Here is a 25,673-nt window from a genome sequence, read left to right on the forward strand (position 1 = left end):
GCATTTAATTGGGGTGGTGTGCTTACAGTTCAGAGGCTTAGTCCATTATCATCACGGTGGGGCATGGCAGCATGCAGGCAGACATGGTGCTGAAGAGGTAGCTGAGAGTTCTACATCTGGATCCACAAGCAGCTGGAAGTGACCGAACTATTGGGCCTAGCTTGAGCTTCTGAGACCTCATACCTCCCCACCCACAGTAACCCACTTCCTCCAACAGAGCCACACCTACTCCAGCAAGGCCACACCTCCTAATAGTGCCACTCCCTGAGCCTATAAGGGGCCAGCCATCTTCTTTCAAACCGCTACAGCCATACTTTTGAGAGATTGTCTTAAGTTCATTGAGATGGGAAGATTAGCCCCAAAAGTGGGCAATATCATCCTCTGAACTTGGGCCCTGGACTGAAGACAAAAGAGAAAGCCAGCTGAGCACCAACATTCACCATTCTTTGCTTTCTGTGGATGGAATGTGACCCTCTGGCTTCTCCAGTTCTTAATTAAGTGCCATGACTTAAGCCACTGAGATGGACTGGACCCTCAAAATGTGAGCCAAAGTAAGTTCTTTCTCCCTAAAGTTATGTGTTAGGGTATTTTATCACAGCAAGAGGAGAAGTTCCTAATACAGCATCTAATCTTTAAGGCTTATTTTTATTATTTTTATGTATGTGTATTCATGCTTGCCTGTCTGTAGATGCATGCACATGAATGCAGGTGTCTACAAAGGCCTGAGACATTGGGTTTCTGGAGCTGAAGTTCCAAAGGGTTGGGAGTCTCCTGATAATGGGTTCTAGGAATCAAACTCAGGTCTTCTGCAAGACAAGCAAGCATTGTTATTAAGAAAGTTCAGCCATATAAGCAGGCCTACAGCATCTGTTTTATTAATGGGTCATGATTCTGGTAATGGGGCACATACATTTTCATATGTTCAGTAATTCATAGTTAGATATTGTGTGTTGTGAATTTGAAAATGTGTTTCATTGGCATCTCAATTTAAACAGGATTGAGAGGTTTTTCAGTGTAATGTGTTTTGATATTTCAAACCTTATAGTTTTGTTGGATAAGTCTAGTTTACTGGAGTCTCTGAAGATTTTGATTTAAGCCTCAGGTAATTTCTACTCTTTAATTTAAGAAACAATCTTGGAATTTTGAATTTAGAAAGCAACTATAATAGTTCACAATTAATTTAGAAGAAACTGATATATTTCCAATATAATCTTGTCCCCTAGGATGTGGTATGATTTTTCATTAACATGGATGTTATATTTTATTACTAGAGCGATCCATTTTCTCAAAAAATATGACTCATGATCACAATTATCCTTGTGTTACTTTATTGTGATTAGCAGAAAGTCTCTAATTAGCTAATTGGAAATTGGGATGCAGCATAATTATGGTTTTCCTATAAAGGACATTTCACGTCATTCAAAGCATTCCATCTATGTGACTTAAAGAGATACTTGTACAGGGCAATAAGATTTTTTTCAGCTGTGAGAGAAACTGAGTTTTAAATTTAACAATCACACTTATTTGGGAATTAAATCATAGCAACTAATATTTTATTATCTTTAACTATTGCATAGGACCTGGGAACATTTAAATGATTTTGTAAGGATTAAGTAGAACAATAATATTAATATTGTAAAAAGTCCTATGAACCATCCAAATGACTTTTCAATCTACAAATAACTTCAGTGAATATGAAACTAAATTAAAATAGGATGTGTCTTTATAAACATAAAATTATTAATAGAGGACAATAATATACTTTGAGACTTTCTACTACATTAGTTTTATTTTCAAAGAACAATATTTCAGGCATTATTCAACATGTCAAGTTGAGTCATCTAAAATGAAAGTCTTCTCAACTTGTTTTCCTAATCACATTTTATGTAGTGTATTTGTCTATATATCAATTTAAACCCAAACATTCCATTAGCATGTTTTTGACTTCTCATTTATAAAGATATCCATGGTCTTATTTAGCAGAAATTAATATCTCAGATAATATCTTTTCTTTGTTCTGTACATATGAAACATACAAACAAATATGAAACCACTATCATAAATTTCAATGCAATCCTTAAATGGGATATTTAGCTTTATTGATTACATTTGCAGTTTCTATTAATGGATAATTTTCCTGGTTATGAGTCACAAACTTTCCACATGTTCAGCATTTTGTAGTTCTACACTAGATATTGTCAATGTGACATTGTTAAACTTTTTCTTGGCTTATTAATTAAAATAAATGTTGAAAGTTTTATTTTGTTCACTATAACATTTTTATATTATACTCAAAGCCATCATGGGTAGAAGACCATTCTAACCTCATAAAGTTATATTACTTTTCAAATCATTTTCATGTGTGTAATCATCAGTGTTTCTTAGAATATCTCCAGTAGTACCTTTACTAGACTGGAAGCCCTGACAGTTTTCATGAAATCATTTATCCTGAAATATTATTTATTCTAAGAAGACAAGCTGTTTTGCTAAGGTTATGCTTAATAACTTTCAATTTTCAAATATTAGTATCATTCAGTAGAGTAATTCAAGTCATTTTGTGTTCCAATTCTCTTAAAAATATTTACTATAAATTTTCTGATAGACCTTGTAAATAGACTTAGTTATCCCCCAGTGACTGCATGGGTTTATAGACTATTCAGCTGGACATAAATTCCATTTTAAAATTCAAGTGTTTGGTATAGCATGTGGAGTATGATTCACTCTTGTAGAGGTCAAAGTTTAATTAGTGTTTTTGCCAAAGACTTACGCACATTTCCTACAAAGCAACAGAAAAAACGTATGCATTTAAGTGCTGCATGAAAGAAGATCCACTACCTCCAGCTGCTCGGGTCTCTGGCGAGCTAGTCAGAGAGGCTCCAGTTACATTTGGTTCCTACGGAACACATGTTGCTCATTTATTGTACATGTGCTGCAATGAACTTGGACAAATTGGATCCAAAAAGCTACAGGTGTTCTTCATTTTAATTCACACTTAGTAGCCGGCCGTAGAACTTAAATATGCATGGGTCCTTTCATAATCTAGTTAGGAGACCATTTATCTATCATTAGTGTGTGAGTTTCTATCCCCCTTTGGCTAAGGTTTCTTGATATGTCACTATGCTCTGCATATTTAACAACTTACATATTGTTTTCTGGTAAAGAACTCAAGTCCTTTTGAAAAATTGTCTTCATTAGTTTCTGGTAGATCTAAAGCTGTTGGGACCCCAATGCCTTCTATAAATTAATTATTATTTAGCATATAATTTGATATCAGATAGTGATATACTTGGAGTATAAAGTGCACAAGTGGTTTTCAAGGCTATCCTGTCTTTACTGAAGCAGCTTTTTTTTTATTTTAAAATAATTTATAGGTGACAATTAAAAAAGTGATATTGTTCATTTGCATGTTGGACATTTACATGGAAATATACAGGGAATCCCTGAAAAACTATTCCCCATGCATGAAATTTGCAGATATTAGAGACAATGATCTGCCTTTGAATCAAATTCTATTTTTCTCTTTATTATCATTTACTAATATTAAAAAGTAAATCCAATCAGTACTTTCCAGAGACTATTTTCTGTCTTTCATGAACACAAAAACTGCTGGCTGCCATCCATTTTCAATAAGTGTGTTTAACTAACACTTGAACCTCTCAGACTTCTCATCTATTGTTATTGTTGTTTTTTGTTCTCTCAATAGCATAAACATGTTGATTGGAGTTGTAGATGGTATTTGTTTATATTTCCTTCCCATAAAAAACGGTATGCAAATTTCCCACTTTTCCTGAAACTGCTTTTAAGAATAAACAATTTAATTTCTTGGCGAGTGCATTCCATATGAATATTAATTTTTGAGGATGCCTTTGGAAATAATCTTATATGAATCATATATAACATATAAATTATAATTATGTTATACTAATATAGAAAAGGTTTTATATGAATATGTATTACATATGATATAATTAATATATTTATTGATATTGTAATATATATAAAGCAGCTAATTAATATTCAAATCAGGCTTCAAGTAACTCAGTTCCTTAATATTCACTTTTATTAGCCATCACATTTTCTATACATATAATTCAGCAAAAATAAGCACAATATTTAGTTCCTATCTTAGAAGTAGAATAATGAATACTATTTCTTTATTATGACTCTGACTGTGAAAAAACAATTTCATATAGTTCAATTAAGTACATTATTACTCAGAGAAAAAGGAGTTAAAGTGATTTTATTTAAAAAAAATCTTATTTGCTTCCACTTTGTTCATTTCTTTAAATTCTACCATTTACTCTTTTGTATAATCGGCCCCGGGGAATGAAGTAAAGGCAGTCCAATGTCATCTACACAGAATTTCTGTTGGCACCACAGCAGCATGTCACTCATCAGTTTGCAAGCTTGCAACACACTATATGGTTTTATTGCCATTTTTATACATTTCTATTCAGAAACTCTTTAAAACTGTTAGTGTTGAGTGTAAACCTAGTGGGCAAATATTCTGACTCACTTGATTCTCTGTGTATTTCAAATCAAAAGAGGGGCACAACCTGTGCCTGGTGGTATGTGAATGTAGGCAGGCCAGAAAGATTCTCTATAACTTCATATGTGAACTTGCACTTTGAAATTTTCCTTTCATTTTTTTGCAAACTGAAGATCACAGTACAATTTAAATAGCCTTAAGTTTTCTCAGAGTGCTACTGTGTGCTGAATAAAAGCTGAACGATCATTGCAGTGTCAGGGGGTTACTGTTCAGCTGTTCAGGATCATGAGATGATATCTCAACACTCATAAAACAGAGGATTCAAAACACAGGGGCGTGCATGGAAGTACGGATCATTATGACAGTCTTGGAAGTCATCCACAAGAAACATCAGAGCCCTGGAGGCCAAAATAACACTACCAAATTAACATTTACAGCTTTTGTTCAAAATGAAATCCAATACACAGGGAAAATGCACACCGAAACACTTAACGCTAGTATAATAATAATTTTATATTTGGCTTATTCCAAAAAGTATTGAGGACCTCAAATAACTTGCATGATGTATTTCCTTAAACATTTTAAATACATAATATTTAATTCTATACAAAACAAATAACTATCTTATACGAGCATGTCCTACAACTGTCCAAAAAAAAAAAAAAGTGAAACCAGTCAGTGAGGCAGAGCATGGGAAGCATGATGTTTTCCTTTGCCCAGTTCAATTCAGAAGCAAGAGGGGTAATTTTGGCTCCTGGGATCTGAAAATTCTATCTTCCAGTTGTGATCTTTGGTCCAAATTTTACATGGTAGTTTCTTCCCACTCAAGCTCAACATCACCTAGAGAAGATAGTAAGATACCAAAGACTATTGAAGTTAACAGTTTAAAAGGTTTGAATCCTTTTTTTTTATTTTTGAAGTTATAATATACTTACATCATTTCCTTTTTCCCTATCCTCCCTCTTTATCCTCTCCCCCATTAATTGTTGCTGAATTTTTAATGACAAAGTGTGATCAAGGCAGGAAGGCTAGATAATAGAGAAATGAAATACATGATACCAGTACTACAGTAGCTTCTAAGGCATTTTGAAATTATAGTTATTATGACATTAATAGTCCTGAAATAAGATAGTAAGCTCGTGAACGGGGTGTGCATTGTGTCTTCTTACCTTCCATGGCATCCAAAGAGTCCATCTTCTGGAGTGTGGAGTAGTTAACAAAGCAGACGGGTTGATGGTTTCCTTTATTTGATAAAAGATCCAGAATGCACTGGTGTAAGAAGATATACTGTGCCTGGGCAACAAAGGAAGGAAGTTTCAACAAGAGGCAGAGTGGGGATTTTTCTTATAAAGAGGGTTATTTTGTTACTGTGAAAGACAGCCTGAACCTGACAAGTGTGAATTATCTAAGATAGAAACAGAATATGCTGTAGTTTATAAATGATTTTCTCCCATTTCCATCATAAGATTTACTAAACTCTCAAGGCTTCTTACTGGTTTAATAGGCTGTTTTATAAAACATTTGCCATTAAGTGACAAGTATTAATGTATTCTTTCTTGCTGTATGAAAAGCAGTAAATATTACTGAATCTATATGTGAGCTTCCTTTTTTATGTAAGACATAATTCAGTAATTCCTACTTATTTAAAGATAACCCTCTTGGAAAAACACAGATGCTGTATTTGTGTGTGAAATTTATGAGTGAGCACTTTCATATAACAAGTAGCATTTTTAAAAAAATATTTAGCAATTTTGCTAATCACTGGGACATGTGGCTAGCCCAGTGTCAAAGACCTGTTCTCAATTTGCGAATGTAAGTTAGTTGCTATTGAACTATCTTAACATGTAAATTCTGGGCAAAGACTTCTAATGTTCCATTGCATGTCGATTGATCTAGGACCATCTGCATTTTTAATGCTAATGCCAACCTGTTTCCCTTGCTGAAAAGTTTCTTCAGACTATGAAAGTGTATATTTTAGACCATCTTTTTTCATGACTATGGAACACACCTGGATTTAAAGGAATATCACTGTTTTATTTAAACTTATGTATGTAATTGATTTTGAGAAAATTCTTAAGAATGGCTATTTTAAGTGATTATATTTATACATATTAGTATAATGCTTTTAAACCCCTTTGGGAAATTTCCAATTGAAATTGTCTTCTAGGATAGCTTGTCATTATTAGCAATACTTATTTCTTTTTGGGCTCTAAAACCTTTCCAGTAATGCTTCATCACTGGAACGTCATCTCCATGAGAACAGAACTCTTTGATATTTGGTGCTAAATTCCAGTTGGCAATAACAGTGCCTGGCACACAGCAATTGCAAAATACGTATTTGTTTACTTCATCTCATTTAATTTTCACAACTACCCAATCTTTACCATTTAAGGGAAGATGCAATTTAGACAGCTCACAAAAGTCATTAGAGATCAAGTTTTGTATTCAAGTTTTGTACTCACAGATGATCAAGTTACAGCATTTGAGTTTGTTAAGACATGAAGCTGTAGTCAGGAAATAACAATTCTGCTGAAATTTCCAATATGTTCCTTGTCACAATAACTATGTTTTCCTCAAGCTCCCAGCATGCAGTGAATAACATTGTTAATAGAAATCAATGTTTTCAAAAGAATTTACACTTAGAAATTTTGGTATCTTTCAAAAGCACATTTGAACTTGAAGTCACATTTGATATTTGAGACTTTGGACTGTTGGGACCTCCTCCTCTCTCTGGAAAGAATGAGGAGTGGAAAACTCTGCCAGGAGAGCAAGCCAAGCTGGGTAAGAACCTTCTGTGGGCTCCAAGAGCCTTCTGGCATCAAAAGTTATTGCCAAGCAGGCTGTGGGATGTCATGAAAACTGCGGTTTTCTCCCTTAGACAGCCACACTACCTTAAGAATTTGTTTCTTTTTCTGATGCTTAATTCCCTGGTCCCAGAAATCATAAAACTTGTGCTGGGAGATTTAAAGGACATAACATACATAAAATATGTGGCAAACAGATAATTATTGTCTTCTACCACATTGAGTTTATGCCAGCTAGCTTCCAGGAGAACCCAGGACAGGGCCAAGACTAATCCAGATCAACCTTTAATCAACACATCAATAGAATTCCAGGATGTAATAATACTTCAGAACCTTCTCTCAGAATGGCTATTTGGATCTCTCTCCTATTGATGATCTGTGTCCCTTGGGTGTCTTTCGGCGCCTGGATGATGCTGGGCTTCCTGACTTCCCACTTGTGTTGTTACTATAGTATGTGCTGAGACAGGAACATCCCTCATAGAAAGTGAAATCACTCCCCAGTGCAACAGAAGAAAATAAGCCATGACTCTTCAGCAAGACAACACTGCGTTATAAGGACTGGAACCAGGATATAGTCAATTTTCCTGTTTTTTGTTATAGAGAACATCTAGATAGAGCATAATGTCAGGGAACTAAGAGATGAAAGAGCTTCAGAGCACTTGTTTTTCTGCAAAGAAGGGATGCAGGGAAATCTTACAGGATGCGTACACCATCCTGGACATGATACTTGGTGCTTTAGACATTTGCTTTATTTAACACAGTTAACACGCTTGTGTAAATGATCGAGCCCACTAAAGAAAAATAGCTCAAAGTCTCAGAGCCCAAAATCGGTGCACCTCAATTCTGAACTCAGTTCTGACTTTGAAACCTTGAACATGCCATTCCCCTATCCAACCTGAAAGATTTTGCTCCAGCTGGCTAACATATATGCTACAAGAAGTTTATAACATATAACATATATCAAGTACTAAGCTGAGCATATTTATTAATTGGTGTTCTTGAACACATTCTTTTTTTTTAAAGTTTTTTTAGACAGGGTTTTTCTGTGCAGCTTTATAAAGGTCACTTCCACAAAGTTGAAAAGCCTAGCAAGTGATTCAACTTTTATTACTTGAAGATAGACTCTGGACTCTAGGAAACAGTCAGTTCCACTCTGCCTTAGACAGGAGAGCCAACCACTAATACTGTGAATGCTATTGGAAGTCAGTATGTATCCTTAAGAATTTGAGAAGAAAATGTTAGCTTTCCTATTATCCTTATTTCTATTTTTAACTAAAATTAAGAAGGAAATTGAATTTTTATAGTGGCTAAGAGTTAGATTGATATTGGGGTCCTTCTAAGACCCCAGGATAAGGAGCAGCCATCTAATTTGCAGAGCCTACTACAGAATACAGATGTAGTCTTTTATCATGCTAACATGGATGGGGGAAAGGCTCAGAAGGCCCCACCACTAGTTCAAGAGCTACAGACAGTCAATGGCTGCAGAGGCAGCAAGAGCCAGTTTTCTTTAGGATTGCCAGAGTTGGGTTTAAACCCTAAACCCAATTCCATGTACATACAGCCAAACTACTTGGACTCAGTAGTGTGTGTGTGTGTGTGTGTGTGTGTGTGTGTGTGTGTGTGTGTGTGTGTGTGTGTGTATAATAACTATAGAAAAAAAGGACATAAATTTAAGAGGAGGATATGGCAGTGGGAATTTTGTATATTAAAATTTGTAATAATGGTGACTTTAAACTTGTCAAAAGTTTCTTATCAAAAATGATTAAATGAGTGATATAAAAATTAAACCAAATGCAGGGTGCTTTTGAGTCTGGGGATCTGTAGACTACTGAGGTTGCATATCCATAAAGGTTGCCCTTGTCACATGTCATATTCCATTTCTGAAGCAGCTTGTGGGAAGAGTGATACTTCACCCACTTGTTCCTGTCAGCTCATGAAGGAATGGACATGGACATGATCTAGTTTTAACTAACTAATCCTTTCAGAATTGGAGTGTCTCTGAAAGATTCCTACAAAGACACCAGATTAAAATTCTACATGCAAGCTTCAGTGAACGAGAAGAAATTGTTATGCTTAGCAATCTTCATGCTTCTTAAAGTAAAATTGCATCAGATCAAAAGATTGTAAGATAACAGCATCATTAACAATGATGCTACAATAAGACGTGACAAAAACTTATCACTCCTTTTAAAAAAAACCTTATTTTATTTGGTATATGTATGTAATTGGCCTGACTGAATGTCTGCACAGCAAGGGTGTACAGTGCTTATGGGAGCCAGAAGAAGGCGTTGACTCCTCTGGGACTGGAGCTGCAAAAGATTATGGGTGCTTGGAACTGAGTCGCTGTCTTCTGATAAAGTAGAGCCAGTACTACCTAGATTGTGCTTGGTTTCCTGGCCCCTGATCTACCAATTTTACCGTTAAGAATTATATTAGGACTGTACAAGACAATATATGTAAAGGATCTGATATGTGCTTTATTAACAAAGAAAAATTATATATAATCAAAGGTAATAAATAAAAATTCCAAGCTATTTAGCTAATAACATGCTGCAATAATCACTAATACTAATACGCAACAGACATAAATTCAGACAAATTAAATGCACAGCAATTCATTAAAGTCAACATTTTAGTCAGTTTTTTTCCAACTACAGCTTTTAGCACATTTTAAAGAGATTGCTTTTAATTTATTTTCTACACTTTTCAAAGTTGTTAAATATTAAATGCTAATCTGTGTTGTAAATTGCTTTCTACATGCCGACAAGTAACAATTAATTTGAATGAACAGTCAGTGGGGGTACTCAGTCATATCTTTAGTTTTCCCATAATCTGCACTTGCTCACTCCACCCCCGCCTCACCCCTGTCCCACCCCCACCACACTCAGCATTTATAATACAGGAAAACAGGTTATCACAATGCAGGCTGCTTCAGGAAGCTGCTCCCATGTAGCAATTCTAGAGCTGACAACCACAAATGGAGGGTGAGCTCAGATATCTTACCAGGTTCTGCACCATGCACATTCTTTCACTCCTTAGTTCAGCCACTAGTCCATAGATGTCCACAAAGTCATGGTCATTTATATGTTGTGTTAAGTGGTCCAGAGCAATGAAAACTCCCGTTCTTCCAACCCCAGCACTGCAAGAAGGATGAAATTACAGGGACAGTTTTCAGCAAAGGCTAAGTCGTGTTGAGAGTGATGTTGATGGTGAAGTATGGTACAGCTACATTTTGAGTTTCTTTGTTCTAGCTGGAGACAGTTTTTATTTTTTTTAATTTGGAGATTCTCTAGATATTGATTTTTTTTATCAAAACTGTGTTTAGGCATAGAAAGATGCTTTGCCCTATTACTTTTTAATCAGAAAAACACACACACATGCCAAGTGATGAGCTATCATTTTTAATTGATTTAGGGGCCTCTGAGAAGTATCACCCAGCCAATAGACTAAAAAAGGAAATCCTGTACTGGTTGAAATTTAACTTTGCTTTGTGACACCTTAACTCTGCACTTATCTTACCTCTGCCATTTAGACTTTTAGAAAAGCTACATTCTGGTTTATCATAACCAATACAATGCTTGGAAATTGTAAGCTGAAGTGAATCTAAATTCACCTTCTATAAGAAAACAAAACACGACCATGATTCTAACAAGACCCCATCGGATCAAAGAGCATTGCAAGCACATACTGGACTCTGCAGACGTCTTCCTCACCTGCAATGTACAACCATGGGGGTAGTGTCATGTGCTCTGCTTGTTCTCACCAACTTCACAAAGTGAATCAGAGGGGTGGTGTTTTCAGGAACCCCATGCTCAGGCCAACCAGTAAAGTTACATTGTCGGACAGTCATGCAATCTCCATGCTAGTCAAGGTGGAAGATGAAAAGTGGTAACATTAGAAAGACATGCTGGGCAAAGTGGACTGAAGTCTTAGCTTTCACAGGTGACTTTATCAAGATGACCCTCAACTAAACAGAACAAATTCTGCTTATATAATTTCTAATGAGATCTTTTACTGTTACAACTAACATCATTAAAGCCACCAATGGAGCTCAGTGGCAGAGTTTTTGCTTAGCATACAGAAGACTGGGTTCAATGCCCAGCACAAAACAAAAGAAGGAAAAGGAAAATTGTGTGCTATCATGAATAGTATCAGTAAAAAAAATAGATCTTCAAATAGATCTAAAGGTAAATAATAAAATATATTGACATTCTGCAGATCTTAGATTTTGAAACAATTTGATAGGAAACAAGGTATTTAAATTTATTATCTATATAAAACAAGGGCATTGAGTGTGTAGTATGGCAGAAAGGGAAAAGACCTTACATAAAGAGGCAGTTAAATAATAATAGAGTGGTAACCAATACTGCCTCTTCCGTGGTAGTTCTGGATTTAATAGAAAATGCAAGGGCTGGAGAGACAGCTGCCATGAGAACACGAGAACCAGCTTTCAGATCCCCAGCACCCACATGAATAGCCATGCACGATGATACATGTCTGTAAACCCCAATGCTGGAGGGGGGAGGCAGGGTCAAAGACAAGTGGACCATTGAAACTCATTGGCCACCCCAGCCTAAACAATATACTGAGCCTGAACCTAGATGCTTCAGGTTTAGTGTGAGTCTCTGTCAGGGAATGCAAAGGTGACAGGCAATCAAATAAAGATTTCCAACATTGATCACTGGCTTCCACATGCATGTGTGTACCCACATGTACAGGTGAACCTGTGCACACACCACATAAGAATTTGTACATAAATACATGAACCACACATGACACACACACACATACACATCAAGTCTTTAGAACTCAGGGATGAATGGTGTTGAAAACTGTTATCTTAAATAATATAGTTTCTTTGCATAAAATAAAACCAGTGTTTGCAGTGTGATATTTTGATCCCATTCTGGCAATAAAGTTTGCTTTGAATCAGAAGACGGAGCCAGCTACTAGCTGTCCGAAATTAACCATAGAGGATTTGGAGGAGTGAGGACAGATAGAGAGATGGGAAGTAGTAGGGCAGGGATTAGAGCGCATCTTGGCCCTTTTGGATGGAGGAACGAAAGAGATAGGCAGTCACTGGTTGCTTCTCCGCTGCTTCTCTGATCATTCAGGTTCTTACCCCAATATCTGACTCTCGAGTTTTTATTGGGAAAGAATAATTAGATAAAAACATCAAGTGCTCTAGTAATTTTTTCCTCCTCCTATTTATTTTTCAACTCATGAGTTTGATGCTAATTGGTTGATATAGACTGTAATCACACGATTTGGAATGTGACAGTTACAACAGTTGCATACATACCTCAGTGCATGTATCAAAACATTTACAAAACAGTGGGAAAGCATGGATAAGTAGATAGCTATACGTACAAGGGATAATTCTGGTATTCATTTCATTTTGCATATTTAAGTTAGTCATATTTTATACCCTATCCACTTCCCTCTTTTTTAAATTTTATTTTACCCTTTCGATTTTCAGATCCCTGATGGTCCAATCAATCTGAATGTCCTCCATAAGTTTTGTAATCACTATGTCTCCAAAGACTGTCACAGGCTTGTTGTCCTCTGGCCAATACTGATGGCATCTGATCTGCATCCAGAGAAAATCAGCAGTCATGATCCAGCATAATGCTGCTCTTTAAAACTATCAAAGTCTTTAATGATCATACACAGCACTAGCTGGAACATTCACAAATATTAATATGATTTATAAAGCATCACATTGTAGGGGATATTTCATATATAACTCACCCGTCCTTTCTCAAAACACTGTGTGAGCATTACTAGTGTTTTTGATCTGGTTTCCCATACCATTCTCCAAAAATCTCCAACTGTTCCTGGTAATGGGCCTTGGGTAGCAATAAACTCATTTGGACATAAGTATCCCTAGAAGGATGCAATTCCACACATAGCATTAGTATTTATATTGAAGCAGCATATTTTTACTTCTGATCAATACCAGAAATACGTTAGTTGTGAAATGACGTGATTATTTAAATTGTCTACTTTTGAATGGTAAATAATCTTAGATACTCCGAATTTCCAATATCAACTAGAAACCTCACAGTCCAATGTAGTGTAAGAAATTTGATAATAGGGGATACATAATAAATGTATATTGGGCATGTAGTAAACATATGAACCGAAGAAAGAAGAGGAAGACTTAAAGATAAAGGAATTTGTATAGAAAATCAGGGATTCAAATTGTGTGTATTGAATGTGAACTATTAGCTGTTCACATTAAAGTGTTATACAACTAGGCATATGCATTTGGAATAAAGGAAGAATCTCTAAGTAGAAAGATAATTTGATTTAAAGTCATCAGATCACAAGGAACATGAATTTATGAGAAGAGAGTAAATTCAAGGATTGTGATCTAGATCATTACAAGGCTTGCAGGTCAAGCTGATGAGAGACAATCAGTGTGATATAGATGAAAGAATCGGAACTTCTGACATATCCAATGAAAGGGTGAAGGTGCTGACATTTGATTCAAGTTTCCTGAGTGGTTAGCCAGTGATCTCATAAGAAGCAGTTTTTGTATCAAGCTTTCGTGGCCTCAAAGCATCATTTGAACAGTCTGAATAATAGATAAGGAAGAAGAAGAATGAGGAGGAGAAGAAGAATGGGATGTGAGCACACACACTTCTGTAAGGAACTTTAATGTGAGTGGAGCACAGTACCGCAAGGAAAAGATGGGTCTGTTGGTGTAGGTATGCAATCCCAGCACTTGAGGTGTAGAGTCAGGAGGATCCGGAGGTCAAGATCAGCCTTAGTTACACAGGGAGTTCCAGGACCTCCTGAAGTTCAAGAAACCTTGTCTCACAAAAGGCATGGGAAGAAAGGCTGGAGAGGTGTCCCAACAAGTTAAGAGAACTTTTAACTTTCCCAAAGGGCCAGATTTTGTTCCTAACACCCACATCAGGTTGCTCACACGCATCTGTAATCCTAGCTAGAGGGTATTTTATACCTTTTCTGGCTACCATGGGCGGCTTCCCTCTCCACACCAACTCAGGTATACATATAAATATATATGGACATACACATAAAATTTAAAAACCTTTAACAGAAGAAGAAAGCTACAATAGGAAGAACATGGTGGTAGTTAGAAATCTCTGTGAGTTCAAGGCCAGCCTGGTCTACAGAGTGAGATCCAGGATGGCACCAAAACTACACAGAGATACCATGTCTCAAAAGACTAAAAAAAAAAAAAACAGTAATCTCTAATTTAATATTATGATATTTATTTTTCTAAGATGAAGGAAACCACAATTATGTTTGCTTAGTTTCTCAAAGAATAACACTAATGGGACAAAGGAGAGAAAGAAAATCCCCAGCCTATGTTATTAGAGAGGAGGAATTGGCTAATTAGAGATCCAGACAGTTTGTCTTGGCCACAGAAGAAAAAGCTCATCAGTCTATGGGTGCAGATAAAAATGACCAGGAGTTCTTTTCACTGTATCCATTGTATCAGTAAGAAAGTACAGCCACAAGACATAGGTGGACATATGGGACAGGCCTTGGAACTGGGAGAAAGAATAAAATAATATAGAGAGCTGGAACTCAAATGGTTAGGGGATTATGACATGATTAACAATCTCTGGTTAGGTGTAGAAATTGTGGGAGTTGCCAACCAATGATTGGTCCATATTGAGACCCATACCATGAGAGGGAGCCCACTTCTGACTCTGCCTGGAGGGCCAGGACCCAGATAACCCAGAGACCTAAGATAGAACCAAACTTGACAGACAAAGAAAAGTCAATGAAATGACTCCTAATTATATTCTGCTATACTCATTGATTGTTGCCTAGCCCAGTTATCATCAGAGCAGCAGCATCCAGCAACTGATGGAAACAAATATAGAGACCCACAGCCAAACACTAGGCAGATTTCAGGGAATCCTGTGAAAGAGGACGAGGCAGGATTGTGGAAGCCAGAGGGGTCAAGGACACCACAAGAAAACCCTCAGAATCAAATAACCTGGGCTTATAGGGGCTCACAGAGACTGAACCATGAACCAGGGAGCCTGCATGGGGCTGACCTAGGCCCTCTGCACATATGTTACTGTTGTATAGCTTGGTCTTCTTGTGGGACTCCTAACAGTGGGAACAAGGGGCTGTCTCTGACTCTGTTACCTGCTTTTGGAACCCTACCTTCCTACTGGGTTGCCTTGTCCAGCCTTAATAAAAGTGGTGATGCCTAGTCTTACTGCAACTTGATATGTCATGGCTGTCTGATATACATGGGAGGCCTGCCCTTTTCTGAAGAGAAAGGAAGAGGACTGGGTGGGGTAGGGGGCTGGGAGTTGTGGGGAAGCTGGGGGTGGAGGGGGTGGGGGGAGAGGTTGGGCAGAGGGACTGGAAGCAGAGGAGGGAGGGAGGGAGGGAGGGAGGGAGGGAGGGAGGGAGGGAGGGAGGGAGGGAGGGAGGGAGGGAGGGAGGGGAAGTGATCAGTCAGGAAAAAATAAATTAATTTTAAAAATTCTGGTTAGTGAACCTGAGTTTAAATTGGCACACATTGGTGTGGTCATGAGTATTTCTCCAATCGTATCTAGTGGAACAGAGAATTCTTTTGAGTTTTCTATGAACAAGATAGGATCGTCATCAAGGCTACAGACTCAGAGGAAAAAAAATCATTGAAGAAAGAGAAAAATGAAACAAATCAAAAAAATGGACTATGAAACATAAACTTTGGAAGAAGGTGAAGTACCGATTGGAATGGGAGAGACCAAAATTTTGGTTTACAGCAGAGAGGAAGAATTATCAAAATTCAGTGATTTGGGGGAAAAAGATTTTGGAGATTGTAGACAGGCTGCACTAGTTGGTAATGAGGTCTGTGCTGTGAGCCACCTGGTGACGCCAAGCAGAGGGCAGGTTACTGGAAGAGATCGAGAAAATGATGACCATGACAATGAATCCACATTCTAAGTGGATTTTGACATCACCAAGAGTTAGGAGTGAGGTTGTGTTGAAAGCAGTAGCGATCCTGGAGCTAACTCTAAGAAGGTTTGCGATAGTGGTTAAAACAAAAAGAGACATAGTGTGTCCTGTGCTTGATACTGTGAACTCAAGCTGGTGGCTTCAGCCAAGAGGGAGAGAGATGAGCAATGGGGACGAGGAAGGAGGAAGCAACAACTTTGCCCTTCCTAATGTTTAGTATCAATGGGTGAGGATGCAGGCTAGCTGGTGAGCCAGGTTTAGAAGGAGGCATCCTCAGAGAGGAACCGGGTTGGGTGCTAATTCACACCACACGCTATCAACTATAATCCATGATACAAAAACTTGAGCTTGCACACATAAATTATTTCTTTGAAACTTTTAGCAAGTATTTGTAAAAATAACATTAAATGATCCTTATTTTCCTGGATGGTAAATATGTTTTGTACACTATTGTTTTTGTTGTAGTCTTCTCCTTCTTCTTCTTCTTCTTCTTCTTCTTCTTCTTCTTCTTCTTCTTCTTCTTCTTCTTCTTCTTCTTCTTCTTCTTCTTCTTCTTCTTCTTCTTCTTCTCCTCCTCCTCCTCCTCCTCCTCCTCCTCCTCCTCCTCCTTCTTCCTCTTCTTTTTTCCTTTTTCTCCTCCTCTTCCTCCCCCTTCTCCTCCTCTTCCTCCTCCTCCTCCTCCTCCTCCTCCTCCTCCTCCTCCTCCAATTTTCTTCTTTTTCTTATTCTTCTTTTGGTCAAATACAAGAAATGTGTTAGAGATGGCAAAGGTCTATGGTGATCCATGAAGGCTTTGTAGTCAAATGATCCGTGTCCTAGTCACCTCTCTCATTTGCCAGGGTGAGTTTTAAACATATACATCTTGTTTTTAATTCCTTCTTGCTACACCATATATGCAGCCCCATTACACCTTCTTTTCATATAGAGAGGACAATTAGATTTAAGCTTTTCTCTGGCTAAGGCGACTTGATTTTAAAGGAAGACTAAGGAGCCGTGAAATGCTGCACAAGCGGAAATGCTCAAGGCATTTCCTTCACATTTTATTAGAGTTGGGGAAGCATGCCATTTCCTTTTACTATCTAGCCTCTAATTTTGAGTATTGGTGTATAAAATTTGCTTCCTCTGAGAAGAGACCTATTAGCTAGAAAGCTTTCTCTGAATTGGAATATACAGTTTAACTGTTTTTAAAGCTCTATAATAATTAGAAAAAAAGTGTGAGTTTCATGGCACGTTTCAACTCTCATCATCATCACTGACCCTACATGGCAGTTTTTACAGCTGTCCTTAAGTTAGTTTCTAAGCTTTGCCTCTGGGTTACCAGCCAAGCAGTGTAAAATCTACTGTAACTAAACACCCACTACAATAAAAGTAACATACATTCATTAGGTGCTTCTGATGTGGCACACAGTGTGATTAGCTCCTTGCACATGTTAAACTCTTTAAACCTGCTGCAGCCTTTAGGGAAGTTATTTTTCTTTCTCATTTATAGATATAGAAACTTGGAGTACCAAGGGTCAGAGACACAAAAAATGACAGAGAAAGTAGGCCCACCCAAGTTCTGAAGTACATGTACAACACTCCCACCTAATGCATTAAAAGTTCCTTACAGTGAACTCATTTGCTCACTGTGTGCTATGTCTCAGGAATTGCAGAACATGTAAAAATGAAAAAAAAAAGGAATTTAAGTATTACCAACATAGCAGTATTTTTCTCTACCAGTTTTGAATACATAATTAATTAATCATTCATCCAAGTAACTCCCAGTAACATGTCATTGTTAATAATACACACAAGGTTAAAATCTGTTGACAGAGAATTTCTGGTATCCACCCTTGGCAGCAGAGCCTTCTGCTTGCCCATAAAATCTCATTTTTACCATTGGTCCCACTGAACTGTTTCTAGATGTATTGGTACAACCAGCTACCTGTAAGGCTATAATCTTTCATCTCCTTTTTTTTTCACAGTACATCCTTTATCAAAATGTTCCAGCCTCTCACTAAGTCCTGGATAAAGAAGCACAATTCCCCAGCCTGGCCCAGGGCAGAGGAACATGGGGATGTACTGTCACATGAGCCTAGTATTAGATCCTTAATTTCAGTATCTCCTGAATGCCACCTGCTGCTACCCATTTCCTTTCCTGGAGCCTGGTTTTCTTCACACAGACAAATTATTTTAGTACTCTCCTTTAGTCCTCTTCTCTTTTCTTCCAAATCCAAAGAAATAAAAATCCTAAGGCCATATCAAGCGTTTGTCATTTGCTCTTGGGGATATTTCATCAACCTTCCATTGAAAATGTCAGCTGGATGGTGGTGGCGTACACCTTTAATCCCAGCACTCTGGAGGCAGAGGCAGGTGGATCCCTGAGTTCAAGACCAGGCTGGTCTACAGAGTGAGTTCCTGGAGAGCCAGGGTTACACAGAGAAACCTTGTCTCGAAGAAAAAAAAATAAAAAACAGAATAAAAAGAAAGTGTCATGTAACAAGAGTTGTAAATTGGGGGAAACTGAAGTATCACATGTGTTTTCTGAGGTAAGCACAACCCCAGTTGGAGGTGCAGAAGTAAGGAACACTATGGTACTGTTGCTGTGTGTTTAGTATCTCAAGTAAAGGATGCTTTCCTGGAAAGTATTAGCAATGCAATACACTGCTCACAGTGCGACGCAAACCTGCTTCCATATGGAGTTCCTTCACCTATTCCTGCTTACCATGTAAGCCACAGGAACTTTTTTTTTAAAAAAAATAAGATTTCATATATTTTAACATCATCTTATTGTAACAGAACATATGGCTTAGGGCTTCTTAGTTTATTGATTAAAGAATCTTTTTGAAAAGTGTGTGTTCATTTTATGTATGTAAGTGCTTTATCTCAATGCATGTGTGGGCACCATGTGCATGGCTGGTGCCCTCTGAGCTCAAAAAAGAGTGTCAGATCATTGTGAGCCACCATGTGAGTGCTGGAGCAAAACCCAAGTCTTCTTCAAGAGCCACGGGTGCTGTTAACTACCGAGCCATCTCCCCAACCCCTGCTTAAACCACCTTCTCACTTGCTATTGGTTGCATACCGACAGCTATAACATTCAGAGAACACTAGAGGTTCTTAAATATTACCTTGCTGTGTCATCTGTACGCTTGTCATGCTTACTAGAATGCACTGTTTCCTTTCTTGGTTGAAACTAGGTTCTTCCCTCATACAATACATTCCAACCACAATTTCCCCTCCCTCCATTCCTCCCAGCACCCCCTGCCCGCCCACCAACCTCCCCTCTCTCCCAGATCCACTCCTTCAGAAAGGAGCAGGCTTCTAAGAGACAACAACCAAACAGGGGGAAACAAAGAGATACACTAAGACAAGGCAAGTCCTCATATCAAGGCTGGACAAGGCAACCTAATAGGAGGAAAAGAGTCCCAAGAGCAGGTAAAAGAATCAGAGACACACCCGCTCCCACTGTTAGGAGTTCCACGAAAACATCAAGCGAACAGCCCTAAGGTATATGCAGAAGACCATGTGCAGACTCCTGCAGGCCCTGTACTTGCCACTTCAGTCTCTGTGAGCTCACATCATACCCTGTTTGACCATTTGTCCCACATTTGAAATAACATTACAGAAATGAAGTATTGATTTGGATCTACTTGTTGGCAAGTTGAAAATAGTACGATGACCTAGCTTGGTCCTATTCTATAACATTGCAAGACATTTGATCAATAGGACAGTGGTTACATTTAAAAATCTAGATATCTAGGCAATATTGCATAAAGTGGGACTTCAACAGGCTGTAAGGCCTAGCCTACAATTAAAAGTTCTGTATAATTTTTAGAGAAGAATTGCATATGTCAAAGACTCAATCATTTGATGAATGAATAAAACTTTATAATAGTACTTTCACATGGTCATTTCAATAGAGAACTAAAGATCTAGTATTAAAACTAGATGAAAACCATATCTTTGCCAAGATAATCCCTAATATGATATCCAAAGAAGTCTTCACTTCTCCATTATTTACTCTATTGACAATAAGATCCAATAAAGGATTACAGTTTCAGAGTTAATATTGACTAGTAAGGAATGATAATGAAATCTACACACACACACATACCACTTCACAGAAGTTTGGGAACAATGAATACAATACAGGTATGTTTGATGTAAGGAAATGGATGAAGTATCACAGAAGGACCTCAAAGAAATTGAAAGAAATGGCAGGTCAGTGAGTAGGAAAATACCTAAGAATAGGAAAATAACATAAAACTGGTGAGTGTGCACAGCAGCAGAAATCTGAGTATCTGTATGCTCACAAAATGACAATGATTAATCTTCCAGACCAGCTGAAGCCAGTAGGAAAAAACATAAAGGGACTACCTTGAAATTGCATAATAGAGTTGTTTAGAGATAAAGCCATCTACCTTAGGAGAAAATTAATGAATTGATGCCTAGAAACACTAACAAATAATTAGCAAGGATATTTGGAATACATCCCAAGGTGAAAGGCAAATTAAATGACCATAAGGGCTCTTCCCACTATAAAATGCAGTCCTGGATGGCTAGAGGTTTCTGAGCACCAACATGGTGATGAATATTGGCAGAACAAAGAACCACAGAGAAAAAGAGGGATGGAGAATAAATTGGCTTCACTCAGTTTTCAATCCAACTCAGTAAGATTGATTATCTCTGACATGCCAGAGACCTTTGTTTTCATGTCGATTCATCTATGTTTACTGAGTGGCTAGATGGGGAGTACACATTTTACATCATCATCATCCCTTCGATGGACTCCATATCTAAAAGGAAAAGGTATATAACAAGTTTTTGCACCATATGAATATGACTGTCAATTTGACTGATACTTCACTGACAAAGAGATTAGCTGACCCTGTGTTCAGAGAATATATTAACAAAGCATGTGAAGTGGTGCAAAGGCCAGGTATAGTGAGAAGAAATGTTCTATCTGCACAAACTAGTAAAATAAATAATGAATTAAAAGCCTATATAACCCCTGTCTCTCAAACACCTATGCATCAAGTTGCTATTAGGAAAATAGCATTTTTCATTCTATAGTGTTTTAATGAACTTGTCTTAAATATTTGGAAATGTATTTGTGTTCCATCAAATTATACCATCTATGAAAATAGTAACTTACAGAAACATAGCTGGCATTAATATAATCTGATCCTGGGATGCTTGCATCAGCAATCAGCTTCACTCTGTTATTATTATCTGAGAAAAAAACATAAGAAATTATAATAGGATTTTCATATTGCTAAGACTTCTGTACTATGAAAGTAATATAAAAGTGCATGATCTAATAATCTCCATTCATATATGAGTATAGCATTTTAAAAACATTCTTTCATGACACCTATTTCTACTATATACATTATCAATAAGATCTTGCACATATTTGTAGAATTCCTACACATATCATTACAGAATTAGTTTCAAATGTTGTGCCATATGCTGTGTTCTGAAAATTTTTCTTATTTACTTTATCTTTCTACACAATCAAAAGTATATCTGGTTTGTGTTTTTAAGAAGACATTTAGCATTTTAATATAGCATACCCTATTTAATTATGACTTAAATTGATCCCAATTGTTATTCAAAATACTGGAAAACATAATAGAGTTAATCACATACCTGTAAAACTGTATTTGTTCAACATATTGCCAGAAGCAAAAGTCCCTAAATCACAGGTGTACCGTTTGTATGTGGAAAGATACTGTCTAATTATCTCTTAATTTTATCAGTACACACTGAGAATTAATTGAACATTTTTAGGGCATTCATTATACTAATATTCTTATTTTTGTATAAGTTCATCCATAGACTCTTCTAAAACTTGAATACATTTTTCTAATTTACATTTCAGTATTTCAGACTTTCCCTTACTCAGATTTTTTTAAAGTAGTGAGGTGTAGGTTTACCTTTTACTATTTATTATTATCTGTAACATAATAGTCCCATTTAAAAAATATTCCATTCATTTTTTCCCCGTGATTTAAAAATTATGATTACTTTTATCATATACTACATTACCCATACATTTAGGTCCAGTTTTAAACTATTCTTTCCCATTACCTGCCTATTTTTCCTTTAATGTAACATTTCTAGTTATTCTTCTCGAGACTATTTTAAGAAATGCATTCACCAAGTAGATATTCTGTATCCAGTAATTTTTTTTTTCCAAAAAAGGGTGCCAGAGATGTTCTTGGGAGTGTGTACCAAGCTGGTTTTATAACTGTAACATCTACTGATAACGTTAAATACAGGAATCAGAAAATATCTTTGACTAAATAATTCAGAAGTTTGGCTGGATTGTGCTGCTAAGTGGTCCGGTACATGCTTAGCCTTTGCAGGGCTCTGGGTTATCAACACAGGAACAGAAAAGAAAGACTTTGTGGTCTCCATGGAAGGCACATAAGAGGAGAGAATTTGTTGTGAATATCTACACCGTCTTGAGTGAATCATTTATCTTCTGTGGTTCTTACTGGCCTCAACTGTACCATGCAGTGAAAATATTTATTTTGTATAACTCTCTTGATGAAATGTAAAAGCTTACAGGAAATATTCAATACTGTTATCATGTTCTCCAAGTTTAAGCGTATACCAACATTAATTATCTAAACTGTTTTAGTTATATTGTGAGAAATTATGATCAATGCATTGAAACTTAGAGATCCCTAATATTTAAACAAATTTCTGCAAATGGTTTATGTGCTGGTGTTACTGTGTTACTGCGTTTTTTAAGATCTGCCTAATGACATTGTAGCTAGTCTTGTACATCAGGAGGGGAAGCCATTGGGGTGCTATTCACTCGATATGCCTGTTTATAACGAGCTGAGTCAACAGCACTCTCCATTTTTTCTCATGGTGTTGGGATATTAAGGTCACAGTGTCCTGTCAGACAGAGATTTGGAAATCACGTCTGCAAGTATTTGCTGCTAATTCTAGTGTCCTAAAGCCCTGTAAGCTAATATCTTCCAAAAGGCACTGTGATATTTGAAATTCTCTTTGCAACATTACTCAGGGGAAACACGGCATTACTCAAAGCTGCCTCCAGCAAAACTTCAGATTCTACTGAAATATATTCATTCACTACGACGAAAGACACACTTTTTCCAGTTTTATGAGTCCTGTGCAAGCACAATGACAACACACAGTCTCAAAATCTTGGTTGCTTGCCTAGCAAACATTCATGTATCTATCTCTGTGTGGGTTTGTGTGTGAAAATATGCCATACCTCATACAGACAAGGCTATGACATTGCAGATGGACTTCAGCCTTTAGCTAAGGATGGGGTCTTGCTGTCTTCAGAATTCAGTGCCCTGGCATGTATCACAGTCTTATCCACTCAGAAAGTTATTGGCATTTAAAAGAAAATGATCTATTGATTACTAACCATGAGGGCTAACATTTGCTGAATGCTTTCTGTGTTCCAGTACTGGGAAAAGTGGTTTATGTGACTATTTTACTGAATCCTTCTATTAGCCTTACAAGGAACAGACAGTATGTTGGCAGTCACAAAGAACAGGCAGCAACAGTCCAGAACTGTGTCTCAGGAAGTCTCATTATTTTTTGTCTTAGCTTCAGTATGGAGGTTTAAGACATTCATTCTCCTTACTCCTTTTTATTGTTTTGAAGATGAACATTTACTTCCACCAACCACTCTTGTTCTCTTCTCAACATAAAAGTAATAAACTTCAGTAGGGGAATGGGATGGTTGGAGTTGGAACAGGGACAGAGTGAGAGAGCAATGAAAGAGATACCATGATAGAGGGAGACATCATGGGGATAGGGAGAAACCTGGTGCTAGGGAAGTTCCCAGGAATCCACAAGGATGACTCGAGCTTAGACTTCTAGTAATAGTGGAGAGGGTGCCTGAGCTGGCCTACCCTGGTAGTCAGATTGGTGAATACCCTGTCATCATAGAGCCTTCATTCAGTAACTGGTGGAAACAGATGCAGAGATCCATAGCCAAGCACTAGGCCAAGCTCCAGGAGTCCAGTTGAAGAGAGGGAAGAGGCATTCTATGAGTAATGGGGGTTAAGATCATGATGGGGAAACGTACAGATACAATTGAACCAAGCTAGTGGAAACTCAGGAACTTTAGACCAACAGCTGTGAAGCCTCCATGGGACTGGACTGGGCCCTCTGCATTAAGTCAGACAGTTGTATAGCTTGATCTGCTAAATGGGCCTCCTGGCAGTGGGAATCGAATCTATCCCTGGTGCATGAACTGGCTTTTTGGAGCCTATTACCTATGGTGGAACACCTTGCAAAGCCTTGATGCGGGGGGGGGGGGGGGGACTTGGACCTTCCTCAACTGAATGTACCAGGCTTTGCTGACTGCCCATGCAAGGCCTTACCTGGAGGGGATGGGGGGTAGCGGTGGGGAAGGCTGGTGGCAGGGGAGCAAGAGGAGGGAAGAGGGGGATCTGTGGTTGGTATGTAAAAAATATAAAAAATTTCTTAATGAAAAAAGTAGTAAGCTGATGGTCTGAATTTTCTTTCAGCCAAAATGGGGACTAGATTATTATCTTCATTACAAAAGAATGAAACATTATAACAAACTATTAAGGAACTCAAATTTTCATGCTTTAAGTCAGAAACTCCTTAGAAGCTAGTTAAATTTATTTGAGTTACTTTACTTGTGTTGACATAATGCAAATTAGTCCCAACTTTATAATGTAGCTAGAACTAAATACTAACAAATTCATGGTAGTTGCCTTTTGATAAGACTATAATATTTAATGACACAGAGTGCCACTTGAATAAGCATGTTGCAAACAGTCTAGAAGAAATCCAGTGCGAACACATCTAACAACATGGACATTACCCAATCAAGTAAATTTTCTTAAAGTTAGAATAACAACCATGTTCCACTACCTATGGTGGGACACCTTGCACAGCCTTGATGCAGGGGGAGGGGCTTGGACCTGCCTCTACTGAATGAACCAGGCTCTGCTGCCTCCCCATGGGAGGCCTTACCTTCTTGTAGGAGGGGATAGGGGGCATTAGAGGGGAAAGGCTGGAGGGGTGGGAAGACGGAAGAGGGGAAATCTGTGATTGGTATGTAAAATGAATAAAAAATTATTTAATAATAAACAATGTATTTAAAAGCATGTTAAAAATGGCCAGACATTTAGAGATTATCAGTCATATTCTTTACTTCTCACATCACAGTTTTGCCGTCTTGCTGCTGAAGTCATTTTCTTCTCATTGGTTTTGTTGCAGAAGGAACCTGCAGTGGATAATGCTATTTATTTTTGCTTCTATTCCACTTCCTAGACACGGCAGGTTGTGTGGATTATAACCTCTGATACACAGTCCTCTAAATTCAGTTGCCTGCATGAATAATTTATTCTCTAGTACTAGCCTGTGTTCTGCTGCTTCTTATATAAATTCTACATGGGATTATAGTCGCCTTTAAATTAACACTTCCCTGG

At 37.5% G+C, this 25,673-nt stretch overlaps 1 protein-coding gene and 1 long non-coding RNA gene across 3 annotated transcripts in view; one reads left to right on the top strand and one right to left on the bottom strand.

Annotated features, from left to right (window-relative positions):
• Window positions 1–25,673, top strand: part of LOC121823703 (uncharacterized) — a 59,903-nt gene that overhangs the window by 18,002 nt on the left and 16,228 nt on the right. The gene's annotated exons all lie outside the window — the stretch shown is intronic.
• Window positions 4,039–25,673, bottom strand: part of Ptprq (protein tyrosine phosphatase receptor type Q) — a 194,034-nt gene continuing 172,399 nt past the window's right edge. For both annotated transcript variants that reach the window (XR_013045512.1, XM_042263333.2), the window contains 7 exons: window positions 21,368–21,444; window positions 13,045–13,179; window positions 12,758–12,883; window positions 11,007–11,155; window positions 10,297–10,432; window positions 5,659–5,782; window positions 4,039–5,329 (listed from right to left, as the gene is read on the bottom strand). Coding sequence is in view for 1 of the 2 variants with exons in the window: in XM_042263333.2 (XP_042119267.2) it covers window positions 5,292–5,329; window positions 5,659–5,782; window positions 10,297–10,432; window positions 11,007–11,155; window positions 12,758–12,883; window positions 13,045–13,179; window positions 21,368–21,444 (785 nt within the window). In the remaining variant the exon portion in view is untranslated. The remainder of the gene's footprint in view (window positions 5,330–5,658; window positions 5,783–10,296; window positions 10,433–11,006; window positions 11,156–12,757; window positions 12,884–13,044; window positions 13,180–21,367; window positions 21,445–25,673) is intronic.

Source organism: Peromyscus maniculatus, chromosome 18 (assembly GCF_049852395.1).
Source record: "Peromyscus maniculatus bairdii isolate BWxNUB_F1_BW_parent chromosome 18, HU_Pman_BW_mat_3.1, whole genome shotgun sequence".
In the NCBI taxonomy this organism is placed as follows: Eukaryota; Metazoa; Chordata; class Mammalia; order Rodentia; family Cricetidae; genus Peromyscus; species Peromyscus maniculatus.